The sequence below is a fragment of the Megascapheus bottae genome, chromosome 15, assembly GCF_031878675.1.
Source record: "Megascapheus bottae isolate mThoBot1 chromosome 15, mThoBot2.hap1, whole genome shotgun sequence".
Classification (NCBI taxonomy): domain Eukaryota; kingdom Metazoa; phylum Chordata; class Mammalia; order Rodentia; family Geomyidae; genus Megascapheus; species Megascapheus bottae.
The window spans coordinates 7,576,106-7,595,754 of record NC_143523.1 but is presented as its reverse complement, the minus strand read 5'-3'; the positions used below and the strand labels follow the sequence as shown (position 1 = coordinate 7,595,754).

The window sequence follows — 19,649 nt, the reverse complement described above, 5'->3', positions numbered from 1 at the left end:
ACTTGTTAATTTTTTACATACTTTCTGTATGTAAAACAGATTCATAGAGAAACATTAAATTAAGGATAAAAATCTAATCAACAGTGTAAAGCATTAATTTAGGTTTAAATGCTTCTTATAACATATATAACCTTGAAAACAAGTTTACCAAGGACCATACAAAGTCTCTTCTTTCTGATACCTTGAGAAAGGTAGGCAAGATCAGAGCTGTTAAAGCCTCCCCTTCCCAGCAATACACCAATACCAGTGGAAAATTGCCCATGCCACTGGGGGACTGATGAATACTGCTGAGTGACAGCCATACAAGAAGCTCTACACCACATGTGCCAGTACAAAGTACCACAAAATTATCATAAGCGTTATATGAATGGAGAAAAGATTAGCACTCCCCTTGACAAGGATGGAAGAGGCCCTTGGGCCTGACAACAGGTATACAGTTAAGGTACTGCTACCTACTTCGTGGCATCTAACCACCATTTTTGCATGACCTCTCTCATTTGTAATAACTAGAACATGTCTATGATATTCCTAACAGGGGATCACAATAGCCTAATTGCTAAGTGAATTGGACTGCTTTAACTTTCTGTACCCTTCTGTCTTCTGACCAATGGAAGGGAAAGGGAATCACAGAAACACCAGGACAAAGGATGAACTATTACAACAATGATACTCACTAGACACTGTACTGGAAATGAACTATATAAGTTGGGGGTGGGGGGAAGGGAGGAGTAAGCCCAGGAAATGAGGGAGAGGGTAACAGTGTTTAAAAAGAAATGCACTATACCTCTATAATAGAGTCTAAAGTTTGGTATTGAAATTCCTCCTGCGCTGCTCTTTCTGCTAAGAAGTGTTTTTGCTATACGGGGTCTTTTATTGTTCCATATGAAGTTTTGGATTGCTTCTTCTATTTCTTTAAAGTATGATATTGATGGGTATTGCGTTGAATTTGTAGATAGCCCTTGGCAAGATTGCCATTTTCACGATGTTGATTCTTCCAATCCAGGAGCATGGGAGGTTTTTCCATTTCCTCAGTTCTGCTTTAATTTCCTTTTTCGGGGTTTTAAAGTTTTCATCAAAAAGGTCCTATACATTCTTAGTTAATTCCTAGGTACTTTATTTTCTTTGAGGCTATTGCAAAAGGAGTTGCTTTCCTGATTGCTGCCTCGTTCCTCTCACTGTTGGCATATAGGAAGGTAGTTGATTTCTGAGGGTTAATTTTATACCCTGCTACCTTGCCAAAGTTTTGAATCAGCTTAAGGAGCTTGGGAGTGGAGTCTATAGGGTTCTTTAAGTACAGAATCATGTCATCTGCAAAGAGAGAAAGTTTCACTTCCTCTTTCCCTATTTGGATTCCCTTTATGCTTGCTTCTTGCCTTATTGCTCTGGCTAGGAATTCTAATATTGTGTTAAAGAGGAGTGGAGAGAGTGGGCATCCTTGTCTCGTTCCTGATCTTAGAAGGAATGGCTTTAGCTTTTCACCATTAAGTACAATGCTAGCTGTGGGTTTGTCATACACAGCTTTTATTATACTGAGAAATGTTCCATGGATTCCTAGTTTCTCCAGAGCTTTTAGCATAAAGGGGTGTTGGATCTTGTCAAATGCCTTTTCTGGAGGGATCATTACTACATTGTTGGTGGGAGTGCAAACTTGTCCAACCACTATGGAAAGCTGTATGGCAGTTCCTCAAAAGACTAAATATAGAACTACCCTATGACCCAGCAATTCCACTACTTGGCATTTACCCAATCGTCCAGAAACAAGGACATACTAAATCTACTAGCACAGCAATGTTCATTGCAGCTCTATTTACCATAGCAAAGATATGGAACCAACCCAGATGTCCCTCAGTTGATGAATGGATCAACAAGATGTGGTATTTATACACAATGGAATACTATGATGCTGTCAGAAAAAAACAATATTGCCCCATTTGTAAGGAAATGGAAAGACTTAGAAAAAAATCATATTAAGTGAAGTAAGCCAGACTCAAAGGAACATAGGCTCAATGGTTTCCCTCATTTGTCATAATCAGTAGAAACCTTGGGCTCTCCTAGCAGAGATTCACAGTAGAACAAAATCTAGATACATAAGGCCATATAGTATGATGCTAAATGTAAGGACCTCCAGGATAAAGAAACAAAAGCCATATAATGAGTGACTATTGTCCTTAACATACTATGTTATCTCTCATCTCTTTTACTGTCCCTTGGTATCTCATATTGTTACAATATTTCACCTTGTTATCTGATATATTTTATATATGCTTAATTGGTTATTTGAAATAGGAGAGGGTAAGGGGGAAATCAAGTTGTGTGGGGGGAGGGGGGAGGGAAATGGGGACCACGACATGAGAAAGGGTATCAATATTTGTGAAGTAATATACTTTCTATCTGGTGAATATAATGTAACCCTTCTATTAATTACAATAAAAATATATGAAAAAAATAAAAAAAGAAATAAAAGAAATGTACTCAGGCTGGGAAAGTGGCTCAGTGGTAGAGTGCTTTCCTAGCATGCATCAAGTCCTAGGCTCAATTCCTCAGTACCACTTACACAGAAAAAGCCAAAAGTGGTGTTATGGCTCAAGTGGTAGAGTCCTAGCCTTGAACAAAAAAAATGCATTCATTACCTTAGTTATGTAACTGTAACCCCCCTGTTAATCATCTTTACAATAAAGATATTAAAAGGGGATGGGGAGGGAGGGAGGAAGAGAAAGGGGGCAAAAGGGGGAGAGAGGGAGAGGGGGGAGGGGGAGGGAGAGAAAAAGAGGGGGGAAAGAGAGAGAGAGAGAGGAGAACGGGAAGGGGGAGAGAGAGGGAGAAGGAGAGGGAGAGGGAGAGGGAGAGGGAAGCAACTAGCCTGATTCCAGGTACTCCAGATCCCAGTTCATGGTAGACATTCAGTTTTCAAGTCAGAAACCTGATAGTCATTTTAGACTATTTCCTCCATTTACCCTCAGGATTTATATATGTAAACTGCATTTAATTACTGACACTAAGCCAGTATTTCTTGCCATGCCTCCATGGTCACCACGCAAAAAAAATATCCTTCTCCATGCTTCTCTCTTTTATAAAATCCCTCAATAAAGCTGAGTATGGTGGCTCATGCCTGTAATCCTAGCTACTCAGGAGGCCAAGATCTGAGGATCATGGCTCAAAGCCAGCCCAGCACTAAAGAAAGTGAGACTCTTATCTTCCACTAACCACCAGAAAACCGGAAGTGGAGCTGTGGCTCAAGGGTAGGGTAGAAGCCTTGAGCTGAAGAGCTCAGGGACAGCATCCCAGCCCAGAGTTCAAACCCCATGACAAAATAAGAAAGAAAGAAAGAAAGAGAGAGAGAGAGAGAGAGAGAGAGAGAGAGAGAGAAAGAAAGAATCCTTCAATAGCTGCTCCTTACCTTTGAAAAAGGGATACAAAATCATTGGATACAAAACATTTCCATAAAACACTTCCATATCTGACTTATATCAATTTACCTTTTGAGTCTAACTATTAAGTTTAAATAACATTGTAACATTTTCATTGGTATAGACAATCCCATGTATTTTAGAAAATATTAGCTCTGAGTATTGCTAGTGTTTATATACAGCAAAAGTTCCCCACATAAAAATAACAAACTAAAGCCAGGTGCCATGGATTACACCTGTAATCCTAGCTATTCAGGAGGCTGAGATCTGAGGATCACAGCTCAAAACCAGCCCAGGCACTAAAGTCCTTGAGACTCTATCTCCAGTTAACCTCTAGGAAGCCAGAAGTGTTGCTGTGGCTCAAGAGGTAGGGCAGAAGCCTCGAGCTGAAGAGCTCAGGGAAAACGCTCAAGGCCCAGAGTCTTTTTGCTGGTCCCATAATTGGGGAGGGGGGGGGGGGAAGAAAAGAGCTCCAGAGTTATTATAGTCTTATCCGTATGCTACACTTGTTATAGTTTTATCCATATGCTATCTGAAATAATAAGGAAATACAGATTAGTCAAATACAGATGAAATTTATTGTAAAGTACTCTGAGAATGAGGGAGGGAATGCAGAGACGAAATGAAGACTGGAAGAATTTTAAATACTGGAAGATTAGTGATAGGAACACAAAGTTCCTTACAATGTACTCTCCTGCATGTTTTAAATTTTTCCTGATAAAATTTCAAGAGAATAAAATCACTATGCAAAAGAATATTTTCTCTTTTCTGTTTTCTTTTTCTTTTTGTTTTTTCCTGTTTTGAATGGCTTGAGGTAAGAAATCCTTATGTAGCCCAGGCTGGCCTTAAACTTTCAACCCTCCTAACATGTCCTCTTAAGTGTTGGGATTGCAGACATATACTACCATGAGAATAATGAGCATTTTCTTAAACCTCTTCCCAACAGTTTTTTTTAGAAAGAATGATAGAAGAGGTGACATTGATCAATATGAACCGTACATAGAAAATGACATGTTGAGTTAACCCCTCTGCATAACTATTTAAACAGAAGAGGTTTTATATTAGAAAAAACATTTTTTTTTTTTTTTTGTCGGTTGTGGGGCTTGAACTGTGGGCTTGGGCATTGTCCCCGAGCTCTTCAGCTCAAGGCCCTACCCCTTGAGCCACTTCTGGTTTTCTGTTGGATAATTGGAGATAAGAGTCTTACAGACTTTATTGCCTGGGCTGGCTTTGAACTGATCCTCAGATCTAAACAACCTGAGTAACTAGGGTTACAGGCATGAGCCACCGTGCCTGGCTTAGAACAAATTTTTAATAAGAATACTTTAGAGGCAATTCCTACTTTTCAATGATAAGAACAACCTGAGTAATCCCAGAAAATGTAGTTACTGTAATGAGCCTTACCTTCTCCATCCTCGGTCTATAAGATCTTGATAATCCCGAACTGTCATAGAATGTGCCCACATGCCTAAAAATAAATAAGTACTATGTTAATTACAACAGACTTAATTTTTAAGTCCAGAGTATTATTTTAACAACTAAGCTAAAATTTTAGAGCACTCACATTGGAGGAATAAAAATATTTGTATATATTCACATTTGCTAGTTTGACATAATATACAAAGATTTACCTTAACTAAAAACCAAGTATACACCAAAGTGATCACAATTAATTAGGTATCAGTCAACAGCCTTTCTAGTTTCATAAATCTGGATCCTCACTAGAATCAAAATATGCCACACTGTGCAATTTTAATAACATCCCCAAGGAGTTAATACATTAGTCTCTTCAAAATTAGAAAGCAACTTTTTCTAGGGCACATTAGTTCCAAAAATCTATATGCATACATACACAGCAGTCTTGAACATTACAACAGGACAAATATACAAATACATATACTCCTAGGTGAAAAAATAAATGTCCAGTACACAGCAGGTAGACATTGACACCGACAAGTAATTCAATGAGCCTCAAACCCATTCTCTGTAAGATGGCAAAAGAAATACTCACCTACCCAACAGACTGGTACCCTATGATAAAGATTAAAATTGAAATGACAGAAACTTATACGTATTTCTCTAGATGAAAAGACTGAATGCAGCTATCTTTAAAACTTGAAACAGGACATTTTGGTTAACCAATTTTCTCTTACTAAAGTTAGTAGAAAAAAATAACTGCTTATACCTAGCTACTCAGGAGGCTGAGCTGAAGAAAATGGATCAAAGCTAGCCCAAGCAGTAAAGTCCGTGAAAATCTTATTGCTAATAAAACTACCCTCCCCCAAAGAAGCCGCAAATGGAGCTATGGTTCCAACGACTGAGCACAGGCCTTGACAACAAAAGCCAGGGACCAGGCCCTGAGTTCAAGCCCCAAGACTAGCAGGAACAAAAGGAAAAGAGAAAGAATGAGAATTCGGGCCCTACTAAACTATTTCAGACACATTTAATACAACATTGATCATACAGATACTAGGGTCACAAGAAAACTTTGATCACTCTAAGACAATCACTAGTTGATGGTGCTTCTCCAGGGTCCCTCTGAGAACTCTGTTTAAACCGATCCTGGAAGGCTATTAAGACATTTCCTTTTTTTTTCCAGCTGTGCCACTTGAATTCAAGGCCTCCAGCTACCCCTCGTCCTTGCCCTAGGGGCTGGTGATGCACTACTTTGCGGCCACTGCAGCCTCTGCAATCACTTCCGGCCTTTTGCGGATCAACAGGAGGTCAGAGAACCTAGGCTGGGTCCCACCTCCCATAAGATCTGCATTTCTAAAAACTTGCGTAAAGATCTACCCAGGACTGATGCCCACAGAGGCGCCTAAGAAACTTTTAAAGGACACAGCACGGGCGACAAAAAAAAAAAAAAAAAAAAAAAACAACCCAGCGTTCATCCACAGTCCTTTAATAAACAAACACAAACGCCTAACCTATATTTATATATTTTCACGGTCATCCCGTTTCCCACAGTGCCAGAGTGGCCCGTTAAAGTTAAAAAAGAAGACTCTGCATTCCAGCTTCGCCGATCAGAGTCAAGGGAAATCAGCACGATGTTTTTGTTTACCAGGACAAACCATCCAGGAAACCTGGGCTGTGGGTAGAGGAATGACGTAGTCTCCAAGTCCCTGATTAAAAAGGATGGATGGATGGATGATCGATCGACCGGGCGATCGGGGCTCCCCAGGCTGAAGGCGCGGGGGTCACCGGAGCTCCTTTGCTCCCCCGCTGCGGTGCAGCCCGGTGTGCGCGCACACACGCCTCCTCCCGACGCCGGCCGCAGCTCACCCCCGGCGGCCCCCGCACCCGCGACGCCGCGCGAACGCCCGGGCTCCCCAAACCTCCCTGCCGGAGCCCGACAGCCGCCGACCGGCCTCCCGACGCGGGCCGGACGAGCGTCGTCCTGAGGACTCGGCCACGGGTGCCCCCGGACCCGGACAGCCCAGCCCCTCAGGGGCGCCCCGCGGGACACGGGCCTGCGGAGGAGCCGCGGCGCCCGGCTTCCCACGCCCGCCTGCCCGGCTCGCTCACCATGGGAGCGACTGCCCGACTCGTTCTTGCAATAGCCGCAACGGTAGAAGTCCTCGCCCTCGAAATACTCTACGATGCTAGGCGACCGCGCGTTCCACGAAGCCATGGCTGCGGCCGCGCCAGCGCTCCACAATCCGGCCTGACGCCGCCGCCGCCGCCAACGCCGCCGCCAACGCCGCCGCCGCCGCCGCGCCGCCCCACAATGCAGCGCGCCCGGGCGTTCCCGAGGCTCGCGCGAAGCCACACGGGAACCCGCAGGCCCAGCCTGGCCTGTGGCCCCCGGGAGCTGACGCCGTCCGCGCCATCTTGACTAAGGGCAGCCTGCTGCGATTTCCGTTGCTTGTCTAGGAGGCGCCGCCATCGTCAGTGAGGGTGAGACGGCCAGACGGAGCGGGCAAGGGAGCGGGCTGAGAAGACCCGAGTGGGGAAGGCCGGCGGGAGGTGGGTAGCGAGCCGTCCTTCTCCCGGGCCGGGGGGCCGGCTGGAGCGCAGCGGGCGCCCGCGAGGGCCGAGGCCGGGGCGGCGGCCGCCTCGACGCCTTGACACTCACCGCACGACGCCTTGCCCTCCGTGGAGTCGCAGTAGCCGCAGTGGTAGCCCGCCTTGAGGCCCTTGTACTCCACCAGCGAAGCCATGGCCGCTGCGCAGGCCGCGCCGCGGGCCCCGCCTCTCGACGCCCGGCGCTGACCTCCGCGGAGCCGGAGCCCGGGAGGGCGCAGCGCGGGGCTCCGCGGCGGCGGCGGCGGGACGGCGGCGGGACGGCGGCGGGACGGCGGCCGGGCGCCCCGGGCCCCTCAGACGCCTCCGCCCACCCCGTTCCACAGATGAGGAAGCTGAGGCTCCCGGGTACCGACCGGCCCAGACTGACCCCGCGGGCCACAGTTCAAGGTTAACCATTAACCCTTCCGACAGAAGAGCTGGCGCCGGAGCCCCTCGGCCGGGAGCCCGCACGGCTTTCTGTTAGTCATCCGAGTTCTAGAACTGAACCCTGAGTGCTTTTCAAAGCCATCACCGGCGCCTCCAGTCAGTTGAGCCGAATGGAAAGTCAGTATCTACATTTTCTTTCTTTTTTTTTTTTCCCAGTCCTGGGCTTGAGCTCAGGACCTGAGCATTGTCCTTGGACTTTCTCAAGGCTAGAGCTCTACCACTTGAGCCTCAGCACCACTTCCGGCTTTTGTCTATGTATGTGGTACCAAGGAATCGAACCCGGGTCTTCGTGCATGCTAGGCAAGCACTTTAACCACTAGGCCAAACTCCCGGCCCCGGTATCTACATTTTCTTAATGTAAAATAAGTTTTACATTTTACTTGTAAAGATATGTTTTTGCTATATGTAAGGTTGAATTCAACAGAAATCTCCAGTTTGCAACGACCTAAATTATTAGCAAGGTGATATTATCAAGAGCACCTACAATCATGTAAGTCAGGAAGTGAGTACATTTTCTTTTTGGATAGTGTCACCCCTTCTCTTGTTCTGTCCTAGATTTTCTCTTCCATCCCCATCCACAAGTTGTATAGTTCATTTTCAACATAGTGTCCAGTGAGTGCCATTGTTGCACTTGTTTACACTTTTTCCTTCCTTTTCAGTGCCTCCTCTTATACTCCTAAAGACATATAAACGAACAAACAGAACAGAAAGAGAGTAGATAGATAGATAGATAAGATCTAGCCAGGTGCCAATAGCTCAAATCTATAATCCTAGTCACTCAAGATGCTGAGATCAGAAAGTGAAGGTCCAAAGCTAACCCAAGCAGAGAATCTTGTCTCCACTTAACCAGGAAAAAAAAAAAAATTTAAGGGGGGGTGGGGTGGGGAGAGGAGACTGGAAGCATAATTCAAATGATAGATCATTAGTCCTGGGCAAAAAAAAACTTAGGAGCAGGGTGCGTTGGCTCACACCTGTAACCCTACCTACTCAGGAGGTTGAGATCTGAGCATCTCTATTCAAAGCTAGCCCAGGCACTAAAAAGTCCGTGAGGCTCTTATCACCAGTTTACCACTAGAAAACCGTAAGTGACGCTGTGGCTCAAGGGGTAGGGTCTGAGCTGAAGAGTTCAGGGACAGGGCCCAGGCCCAGAGTTCAAGGCCCACAGCCACAAAAAAAGAAAAAAAAAAAAAAGCTTAGCAACAGAGAGTTGAAACACAAGTACCAACAGAAGCAGTTTGATCTAATGTATAAATGATTGACTCAAAATAGTAATCGCCAGCAGTATTATAGGAGATAGGAACTAATAATATTTTGCACTACCTTAAATTGGTATAGTGTTACATGAAAGAAAATTTGAGTTAATTGTATGCTACAGGCTCAATGGCAACCATTTGTAAAAAGCAAAGTAAGAATATTTAGTATGTTAAAGGGGGGGGGGGAGTGTAATCATATTAAATGCTAACTAAAACCAAAGAAGGAAGAAAATAGTTGGAAGGCAGAACAAGAGTGCTTTGTAGAGAACTACGAAATATTGTCAAGCACTGGTGGCTTGTACAATAATCCTAGCCAAATTTGAAGCTGAAGTTTGAAGATAAAGACCAAAGTGGATGTTTCCAAAGAATCTACTTTATGCATAAAAACAGACAGATAAAAGGAAGATAAACAAAGCTGACACTAATGAGCAGAAACATGAAATAGCTATAGGTCATGTAAACTAGACTTCACAGCCAAATTAATGATAAAGAGGTCCATGCTTCAAGGAGCCATAATTCTTCACTGAGTATGCACCTAACAACAGACTAGCAAAATATATCCTCATATGCTGTTTTAAAAATAATTTAACCTACTACTCTGATTGGAGACTTCAACACCTCTGTATCAATAATTGACAGATCCAGATGGAAGAAAATCAGTAAGGGTAAGGTTGAATTGAGCACCACCCTGATCAACTAAATCTGGCATCTATACAATTCTTCATCCAATAACACATGTTCACACAGAACATTCAATAGACCACAAAATGGGCCATTCAATACAAAACCCTTAATTTTGAAGTAACAGAAGCCATAGAATGACTACATTGGAAAAAATCAGTGTCAGAAAGGTAGCTGGAAATTCCAAACTAGGAATGCTGCTCAACAATTTAGTCAAATTTCAAGAGAAAATTTAAAATAGACTTCACTGCAAAGTAAAATTTGTGGAATGCACCAAAGGCAATACTTTAAAGGGAACTTATATACATTATAAAATACATTGTATATAAATTAAATAAACTAAAAATAAACTTCTACCTTAGAAAATGGGAAAAAATGAAATCTGAAAGCAGGGAAACCTAGAAGTAGAGCAGAAAATGAAATACAGAAAATAAAGAAGATAAGATGAATGAACCCAAAAGCTGGCTCAAAAGAGCAATAAAATTGATAAATATCTAGAACTAAGTAAGTAAAGAATTATTAGTATCAGAAGCAAAGAGGAAGGGATTGTGGGCCAGGAGTTTCGGCTAGTGGTAGAGTTGCTTGCCTAGCATGCACAAAGACCCAGTACCACATACATAGAAAAAGCAGGAAGTGATGCTATGGCTTAAGGGGTAGAGCTCTAGCCATGAGAAAGCCCAAGGACAGTGCTCAGGCCTTGAGTTCAAGCCACAGGTCTGGCAAAAAAAAAAGGGGGGGGGATTGTGATGTGCTAAGTCCTGAGTTTGGATTCCAGCACTAGAGGTAGGGGAAGGGGCAATCATTGATCCCATGCACTTTAAAAGAATAAAGGAATGTGGCCAGGCACATAGCTCACAACTGTAATCCCAGTTAATACAAAGACAATCCATGTGGAAAGTCCATGAGAATTTTTTTTCAGTCATGGGGCTTGGACTCTGTGCTTGTGTGCCGTCCCTGAGCTCTTCAGCTCAAGACTTGAGCTCTAACACTTTAAGCCACAGTGCCACTTCCGGTTTTCTGGTGGTTAATTGAAGATGAGAGTCTCATGGACTTTTGTGCCTGGGCTGGCTTTGAACCATGTGATCCTCAGATCACAGCCTCCTGAGTAGCTAGGATTACAAGCATAAGCCACCATGCTCATCTTTCAGGGAGATTTTCTTTTTAATCAATTAACCACCAGAAAGTCAGAAGTAGGACAATGACAAGTGGTAGAACATTAGTCTTAAATGAAAAAGTTAAGGGGCAGTGACCAGGCCACCTCAGTACTGATACACCCACACACAAACTTTCAGATAATAGATATGATTAGACACACATACATAGATATAGATAAATAGATTCATGCAATAATTAAAAAACAAGTTCCAGGCATATTAGGGTTTGAATAGGAAATGAACTCTACAGTCTCATGTGTTGAAGCTTGGTTCTTATATGGGAGTACTGCTTTAGGAGGTGCTGGAAGCTGCAGGAGCTAGGGCTTAGCTGAAGGAATTGTGGGTGCAAATTCGGAGGATATGGCTTGCCCTAGCTCCCTCTTAGGTAGCTTCTTCCACTTCCTAGCTGCCACGAGGTAAGTAGCTCTGCTTCACCATGCCTTTCTGTTATGATACGTTACTGCCTTACCACAGGCCCAGAAACAAGGCAGCCAGTGGGGGTGGACTGAACCTCTGAAGAGAAGAACACAGAAATAAGCCCATAATTCCAGTCATTCCAATGAAATTATTCCAGTTATGCCATGAAGTTCACTTCAAGCTGTTTACACAAGAAATTGTCAACAATACTTTGATTTCAGGGACCACTATCATCTTCTTGTGAGAATACTTATGACTAAAGGCTTGTCCTTTTTTTTGGTCCTGGGCCTTGAATTCTGGGCCTGGGTGCTGTCCCTGAGCTCTTCAGCTCAAGGCTAGCACTCTACCATTTGAGCCATAACACCACTTGTGGTTTTCTGGTGGTTGGTTGGAGATGAGAGTCTTAGGGACTGTTATACCTGGACTGGCAATCCTCAGATCTCAGCCTCTTAGGAGGCTAGGATTATAGGCATGAGCCACTGGCACCCAGCCTTGTCCTCATTTTACAGAAAAATGTAATTCAAACTGTTCACTTCAAGAGAGGAGTCTAGTCTTTTTTTCTGTTTCGACCTGATTTACTACCAAAAGTTTACTTATTTGCATTGTTTATTTTTTATTTTCTTTTCTCTTTCTACTTTCTTTTATGGGGAAAGTAAATAATTACAACATAGTACTTAATTAATAGCTAGGGCCATGTCCTTTACCTGTGTAAGCTTCCTTATTGTAATTCTGAGCATAAGCCTTTTGTTAATTACTTGCTTCAAGAGAGGCTTATGTCAGAATTGCACTTTTAATTTATTTAAAAAGCTATCATCCAGACACAGCTAATGTCCATAATCCTAGCTACTCAAGAGGTTGAAATCTGAGGATACTGGTTCAAAGTCAGCCCAGCACAGGAAAGTCCATGAAAGTCTTATCTCCAATTAACCAGCAAAAAGGCTGAGAATGGAATTATGGCTCAAGTGGTAGAGTACGAGCTTTGAGCAAAAAAGCCAACTAAGGGGCCGGGAGTTTGGCCTAGTGGTAGAGTGCTTGCCTAGCATGCACGAAGACCCGGGTTCGATTCCTTGGTACCACATACTTAGAAAAAGCCAGAAGTGGTGCTGCGGCTCAAGTGGTAGAGTTCTAGCCTTGAGAAAAATCCAAGGACAGTCTTCAGGCCCTGAACTGGCAAACAAAAACAAAAACAAGAAAAGCCAACTAAGAGCACGTAGCCCTTAATTCAAGCCCCATTACTAGCACACACATACCACCACCACCCCACACACACACACACAACCACCACCCAACTTTGGTCATTGGTTATTGTGTTTCTACATGAGGTTAAATTCTGCCTTTTAGTTTTTCACATGGTAACTGACTCATAGCCGCTGAAAACAGGTGTTTGGTGCTCATGTAATTGAGATGAATTTCTATCACATGATTTTGACATCTAAGTGTGTGTATCAGTGTTGAAGCTTAAACTCAGGGACCTTGTTCTTGCTTGGAAGTTTTATTAAAGGCTGGCACTGGAGCTATACTTCCACTTCAATCTTTTTGCTGATTAATCAGAGATAAGAGTCTCACAAGACATTCCTACCTAGGCTGGCTTTGAACCAAGATTCTAAGGTCTCAGCTAGCAGCGCATGGCTTTTTGTCAATTTTAGAATGGCTACAGGTTTGGCTTAAAGAACAATACTGAATCTGAAATTGGATAGGGAACGGGGGAAAACAAGATGAGGGGTAGGGGAGGGGGGAAGGGAAATGGGGACCATGACATGTGAAAGGGTATCAATGTGTGGGAATTAAGGCACCATTAATCTGGCAAATATCATGTAACCCTTCTATTAATTACAATAAAAAATATATTAAAAAATGAAAAAAAGATAAATAAAATAAAGATGCCTTCAAAAAAAGAACAATACTGAAAATGTAGATTAAATTTTTAGTGTTTTAGTATGAAGATAAAACAATTTTTACAACTTGATCTTTGAAACTTTTGTTGTTGTTGTTTGTGGGTCTTGAACTCTGGATCTGGCCACTGTCCCTGAACTCTTCAGCTCAACATTAATACTTCTACCACTTTAGCCACAGCATGACTTGGGTTTTCTGGTGCTTAATTGGAGAGAAGACTCTCATAGACTTTAGGGCCCAGTCTGGCTTTCAGGTGCAAATCATGATCCTCAGATCTCAGCTTCCTGGGTAGCTAAGATTACAGAAGTGAGCCACCAGCCCCAGCTTGAAACTTGATTTTTAAGCATTAGATAGATAGATTAGGTAGATAGATTCTTTTCATAACCTTATGTTTTCAAAACCTTATGTTTTATTACTTGGGGAGTACAATTTCAAGCACTTCTTTGCAAGTAGCATATTAGACTTTATGCTTAATAAGCATGTTGTGGGCTAGAGGTACAGTTGTGTGATAAGAATGTTTACCTAGCTCTAGGTTCTATCCTCAGCAAAAACCAAGCCAGGTTGTAAATAGTACCCATATTTCTCACTTTTTTTTTTTTTTTTTTTTTTTTTTGCGGGTCCTGGGCTTGAGCTCAGGGCCTGAGCACTGTCCTTGGATTTTCTCAAGGCTAGAAGAGCTCTACCACTGGAGCCTCAGCACCACTTCCGGCTTTTTTCTGTGTATGTGGTGCTGAGGAATCGAACCCGGATCTTCATGCATGCTAGGCAAGCACTTTAACCACTAGGCCAAACTCCCGGCCCCTTCTCACTTTTTTTTAAGAACTAGAGACTTAATAGGCTGCATGATTATTTGGTTTGAATACAGGTTACACATATGGTGAAAAGTCTCTTAAAGTGAACATAAGGAATGATTTTCATTAGTTTGTATTTCACCACAAGAATTTTCTGCTTTCCTATCTTTACTGCCCAGTTGTGAGTATAAAGTAAATATGTGACTAAAAGTATATTCAACTATATATAGTAAAGCTCAAAGCCCCTGTAGCAGCATATTTAGCTGAAGATATGCCAGCAAAGTAGTGATGAAACCACATGACCTTTACCAGCTGTGAGTATATATGAAGGGTCTACGTAAGTTTTCTGAAACATAAACACTAAAGTGAAAAAGAGCCAGGAACCAGTGGCTCACACCTATAATCTTAATCTCAGGAGGCTGAGATCTGAAGGTCAAGGTTAAAGCCACTCCAGGCAGGAATGTCTGCAAACTCATCTCCAATTAACCAGCAAAAAAAAGCCAGAAATGGGGCTATGCTCAAGTAGTAGAGTGCCAGCCTCGAGCAATAAAGTTAAGGGACAGTGCCCAGGTCCATAGTTCAAGTCCACAAGGGTGCCCTTACAGCCCCTAAAAATGTTTCACCACCCTATGATTCATGACTGTGCCTTCTGCTTTCTGTTGCAGCCATTGAACCTAGCTCCCATGGAGGCAGCCCATTCCCTGCCAAGGGACTATCACAAACCACCTCACAGTAGTCTCTACCTGGCATAGTGATGCCATATTGCTCTGGTTGCCTTAGAAATCAACCTAGGACACCCTCGGGGGTCTGCAAGTAGACAGTTGAAAGTCTGAACAAAGGCCAGAAACTTTAGTGGATAGCAGTCAGTACTTTGAAGAGTAATGAGAGGTTAGAATACTAGGAACGGCTCAGGAGCACAGGCTGAGAGCAAACGAAGAGCCAAGATGTTGTACGTGCAGCTAGCCATCGACAAAGCCATGGCTAAAGCCAAACTTGCTGAGCAGAAACGGCAGCAGGCTACAAGAGCAGCCCAAGTGACCCTGGAAGATGCCCAGAAGGAATGCAGTAACCCTGCCTACACCCCCAACTCAGAACATCCCATGGTAACTGACTCAGAGTGGTTGGGTCTGAATGCAGAGGAACAGTAGGTATTTTTTCCCTAACACTCGGGGTACAGACAAGAATGTGCATATCTGGGTATGAGTACTCAAACAGAATTCCCCCACTATAAAACTAACTCTGGGGCCACTGACAAATAACCAACTCTTTCATGATGACCATTCTGTTTGCCATGAAAGAGGGGATGAGTACCTGTCTGGGAAAGTTCTTTGGGAGATTTAGCAAGTTTATAGCATTGTATAAGGATAAGCTCAAGAAATTTAGAAACTAACAAAAAAGAAGCTGGGCACAGTGGCTCACGCCTGTAATCCTAGCCACTAAAGCGGCTGAGATTTGAGGATCCCATTTCAAAGCCAGCCCGGGTACTGAAGTCCATGAGACTCTTTTCTTTTTTTTTTTGGCCAGTCCCAGGGCTTGAACTCAGGGTCTGAGCACTGTCCTTGGGTGTTCTCAAGGCTAGAGCTCTACTCCTTGAGCCACAACACCATTTCCAGCTTTTCGCTATGTATGTGATATTGAACCCTGGTCTTTGTGCATGCTAGATAAGCACTCTACCACTAAGCCAAACTCCTGGCCTTGAGACTTATCTGCAATTAACCACTAGCAAACTGGAAGTGGTGCTATGGCTCAAGGGGTAGAGCATAACCTTGAACTGAAGAGCTCAGGGACAAGGCTCAGGCCCAGAGTCCAAGCCCCAGAACAGACAGGGGAAAAAAAAAGAAAAGGAAACTTAAGAAAAAGGAAGCCAGGAGGCTAATGGCTCATGCCTGAGTACTTCGAAGGCTGAGGCTTAGAGATCTAAATCTTTAGAAGCCAACCCAAGTCAGACTAAGAAATAAGATGCCTACATGTAACTGCTTAAATCTCTTTTTTTTCATATATTTTTATTGTAATTAATAGCAGGGTTACATGGTATTTGCCAGATAACTGCTTAATCTTATAGTTTTTCTATATTCATTTTTTAATCATTTGTTTTATTACTTGAATTTTTTTTTTTTTTTGCCAGTCATGGGGCTTGAACTCAGGGCCTGAACACCATCCTTGGACTTTTCTCAAGGCTAGAGCTCTACCACTTGAGCCACAGCACCACTTCCAGTTTTTTCCTATGTATGTAGGCCAAACTCCCAGCCCCACTTGAAATAGTATTAAACATGTTCTAGTTAGGTAACTGCTGTGGGAAGTTAATTAACACTGATAACTTTACAAATATCTGCACTTAAAAATGGGCTTGTCGGGGCAGGGAGTTTGGCCTAGCGGTAAAAGTGCTTGCCTAGCATGCATGAAGACCCGGGTTCGATTCCTCTGTACCACATACATAGAAAAAAGCCAGAAATGGTGCTGAGGCTCAAGTGGTAGAGCTCTAGCCTTGAGAAAGTCCAAGGACAGTGCTCAGGCCCTGAGCTCAAGCCCAGGACTGGCCAAAAAAAAAAAAAATGGGCTTGCCACCAGGTATTAGTGGCTCATTTCAATCTTGCTTCAGTGTTGAAAGTGCTTCTGACAGTCACAACCCTAAATATAACACGGCTCTTTAGACTTCATGTTTTCTAACACTTCTTCCAAATCTTACAAGACTTTCTTTATCTTCTAGATTGGCCTGGGCTAAAAATACTCAAGATCCTTGGATTGCAATAGGTTCTTATTCCCCACTAGAAAAGAAGATTAAGGTGAGGAAATACATTTGCCATGAACTTTGGACACAATAATAAGTTCATGAGCTGGGGACCAGTGGCTCATACCTGTAATCCTAGCCACTCAGGAGGCTGATGTGGAGGGTTGTGGTTCCAAGCCCAGCCAGGTAGCCCACAAGACTCCCAACTGTAAAAGCCAGGCTGGAAGCAAGGCTTAAGTGATGGAGTGCCAGCTGAACAAGCAAAACTGAATGAGACAGAGGCCCAGAGTTCAAACCCCAGTACAGAGAGAGAGAGAGAGAGAGAGAGAGAGAGAGAATACCATAGAAGTAAAAAAAAGGCACACGTATTTCAAGAGAAAGCACACTGTCTGTTGTGTTCAAGTCTTTTGCTTCTTTGAGTACTAGTTACTGGTTAGCAGTGCTGAACAAAATAAACCCTACTGAGGGTCTAAGGCCAAACTCCTGGCCCCCTGTACTGTATCGTAAACATTTTTTTCTTCTGCTGCATTTTCCTGCACTACATTTAAGGCAGACCATGAAGATGAAGGAATAGCTATGAGGTAAGAAGAGAACTGGGATAGGAGCTGATAGCTGCGATAGTGTGGGAGGGATTTGAGATATCTTAGTCATGTGTCTGGAAGCCAGAAGTGAAAAATATCAGAGGAAAGAATGGCTGTCTCTATTAAATGTGTTGAGGGACCAATTATGACAGCAATAGAAATGAGACCACTACATAGAGAACACTGGCAGACTAGAAAAGAGCTCATAGACAGTAGAGTCTGGAAACCCAGAGGAGATGGGCTGAGACTGGGGAGGGAATACAGGTAACCATTTCAGGGTATACTATGGAGGTATGAAGGCAAAAAGAGGGTTAAAAGCCAGAGAGAGAGAGAAAACAGGCATATGTTATGGGCACCTAGCAGTAGGCAATTTTTATAATGTAGGAAAGGGAATTTAATAATTGCAAAATTGAGATTCTGGAAGTTTAACAGAGGTGGAAGAATTGGTTTTGCTAGGAGAAAGGTGATCTTTCTACTGTAAATACAAGGAAGCAGTCTGTGACAGAGGCAAGGAGGTGACTGGGAAGTAGGAAGGGGAAAAGTGCTAAGTTTAAGTGCCCTTGAGCAGCAGGAGCACTAACTAGAAGAGGGGCTACATGAGGTTTGAAGAGGAAGACACGGGCACAGTGTGGGAGTGTTGGCAGAGCTGTCAGCCCCTTGAGACCTGCATCATAACTCTCTTCTGATTTCTCCCTTCAAACAAGTGTTTAGGTGGCATCTATTCTTCAGATGTGAGAAAGCTGATCTCCCAAGAATTTAAGAAGGAGACTGAAAGAGTTAATAAATATAAGGCTGCGTCTTTTGACTCCCAGTGTGCTAAAACAGAAACATTCTACTATCAACTTCAAAAAATGTTGATGGAGCAAATGAGAAACCAGAAAACAGATCCCAAATGGGAAGTAAAAACACAGGAAGAAAAGAAACCACAAGGTGAAAAGTCTGAAGATGATGAAAAATGGGACTATTTAGTGTCTGAAAGGGAACTGAATCATATACAGAAACACATATACCGAGCTGAACGAGCTAGAGGACTCCGAGACAATAAATATAAACTACTCCCTCAAAAAATTCCAAGTGAAATGCTTTTCCCCAATATAACACCACACAATGAAGAAAAAGTCCAGCACACATGCAAAAGAGAAACAAAAAAGCCCAAGGTGGCATGGGCAAAGGAACAGATAAAGAAACATCAAGAACGAATGATTCGAGGGAGAAAACTTACAAAGCAGAGAAATGATGAAAGAGAAGCCCAGAAACTCTCCAACTATGTTCCTGTTTTCCTAAAACCTCAAGTGGAGAAGAAGGCGGAGAAGTTTGAAAGGATCACAGCATACCCTATCTTCCAGCCTAGCCAGAAATCACGTATAGAAGTGACCATTCTGCTGAAAAAATCCAAAGAGGTCAAAATTCAAAAAACACCCCGAAAGGAGTTCTTGACTATACCACCATTCTTAAGAAGTCAACTAAGGAAGAAGAAAAGTACAAACCCAGGGGCATGGTTCAAGTGGGAAAATGCTTACCTACTGAGCAAGAGGTCGTAAGTTCAAACCCCAATATCACCAAAAACAGAAAAAAATAATGTTTACATATTTTCTGGATTATATTTCTTTTGTTAATTTTATGGTAATTAGCACAGTGGGAAATCATGAAGAAATGGATAAATGGCTTAGAAGAGGTTTAGAAGAGATAAGATAGGAAACAGCAGACTACCAGATGGTCTATGGCAATAACCTCAGTAAGATGGAGAAAATCAAGACCAGGGAGAATTTAGTGACTGGTTAAGATATAGAGTGCAGTGATTATAGGGGAAGAAAAGAAAGCACTAGGTTTCTGTCTGAGGAAATAATGTGATAAAATTATCAACAGAGGGCCATGAGTTTGGCCTAGTGGTAGAGTGCTTGCCTAGCATGCACAAAGACCCGAGGTCAATTCCTTGGTACCACATACATAGAAAAATGCTGGAAGTGGTGCTGTGGCTCAAATGGTGGAGCTCTAGCCTTGAGAAAGTCCAAGGACAGTGTTCACGCCCTGAGTTCAAGCCCCAGGACTGGCAAAAAAAAAAAAAAAAAAAAAAAAAAATTATCAGTACAGGGATTATAAGATCCAGGGAACTATTTATATACTTTTGGCTAAAATAACTCAAAAGTGTCCCAAAAGCTGTTGTTGACATATATCTAGCTTTTTCAAGAAATCTAAGCACAAATATAGTTTTGAGATGGTTACAAAAATCAAGAGGATAAGTCTGTGGAAGGAATTAGAGAAAGAACAGACATCAAAATTTTACATGTCAAA

At 42.8% G+C, this 19,649-nt stretch overlaps 2 protein-coding genes and 1 non-coding gene across 13 annotated transcripts in view; 2 read left to right on the top strand and 1 right to left on the bottom strand.

The window, feature by feature from the left end:
- Ate1 (arginyltransferase 1) overlaps positions 1-7,761 on the bottom strand; it is an 89,331-nt gene extending 81,570 nt beyond the window's left edge. For 4 of the 8 annotated variants that reach the window (XM_090345710.1, XM_090345715.1, XM_090345716.1 and 1 more), the window contains exons 1-2: positions 6,933-7,083; positions 4,812-4,875 (exon numbers count right to left, since the gene is read on the bottom strand). In XM_090345710.1, the coding sequence (XP_090201836.1) occupies positions 4,812-4,875; positions 6,933-7,038 (170 nt within the window). In that variant the 5' untranslated portion in view covers positions 7,039-7,083. Of the gene's footprint in view, positions 1-4,811; positions 4,876-6,490; positions 6,511-6,932; positions 7,084-7,482 lie in introns of those variants that run through there. The other 4 variants (XM_090345711.1, XM_090345717.1, XM_090345718.1 and 1 more) reach the window with 2 other exon arrangements.
- Positions 357-482, top strand: LOC150053747 (U6atac minor spliceosomal RNA). The gene has a single exon (XR_016537957.1). It is a non-coding gene; the product is annotated as a U6atac minor spliceosomal RNA (small nuclear RNA).
- Positions 7,207-19,422, top strand: LOC150053745 (putative uncharacterized protein ZNRD1-AS1). 4 transcript variants are annotated; one of them, XM_090345721.1, is made up of 4 exons: positions 7,207-7,304; positions 14,714-15,192; positions 16,756-16,831; positions 18,062-19,422. In XM_090345721.1, exons 2-4 carry the CDS (start codon positions 14,993-14,995, stop codon positions 18,896-18,898), a joined length of 1,113 nt encoding a protein of 370 aa, XP_090201847.1. In that variant the 5' UTR covers positions 7,207-7,304; positions 14,714-14,992; the 3' UTR covers positions 18,899-19,422. The 4 variants fall into 4 exon arrangements, with proteins under 4 accessions (XP_090201847.1, XP_090201848.1, XP_090201846.1 ...); XM_090345722.1 differs by lacking the exon at positions 7,207-7,304 and adding an exon at positions 7,359-7,373; XM_090345720.1 differs by lacking the exon at positions 7,207-7,304 and adding an exon at positions 7,848-7,976.
- Positions 19,423-19,649: the final 227 nt, after the last annotated feature.

Coding starts and splice junctions, on each gene's coding strand:
- LOC150053745 (XM_090345721.1), top strand. CDS start 14,993: ATGTTGTACGTGCAGCTAGCCATCGACAAAGCCATGGCTAAAGCCAAA. Junction 15,193..16,755: donor GGTCTGAATGCAGAGGAACA/GTAGGTATTTTT, acceptor TTTATCTTCTAG/ATTGGCCTGGGCTAAAAATA. Junction 16,832..18,061: donor CACTAGAAAAGAAGATTAAG/GTGAGGAAATAC, acceptor CCTTCAAACAAG/TGTTTAGGTGGCATCTATTC.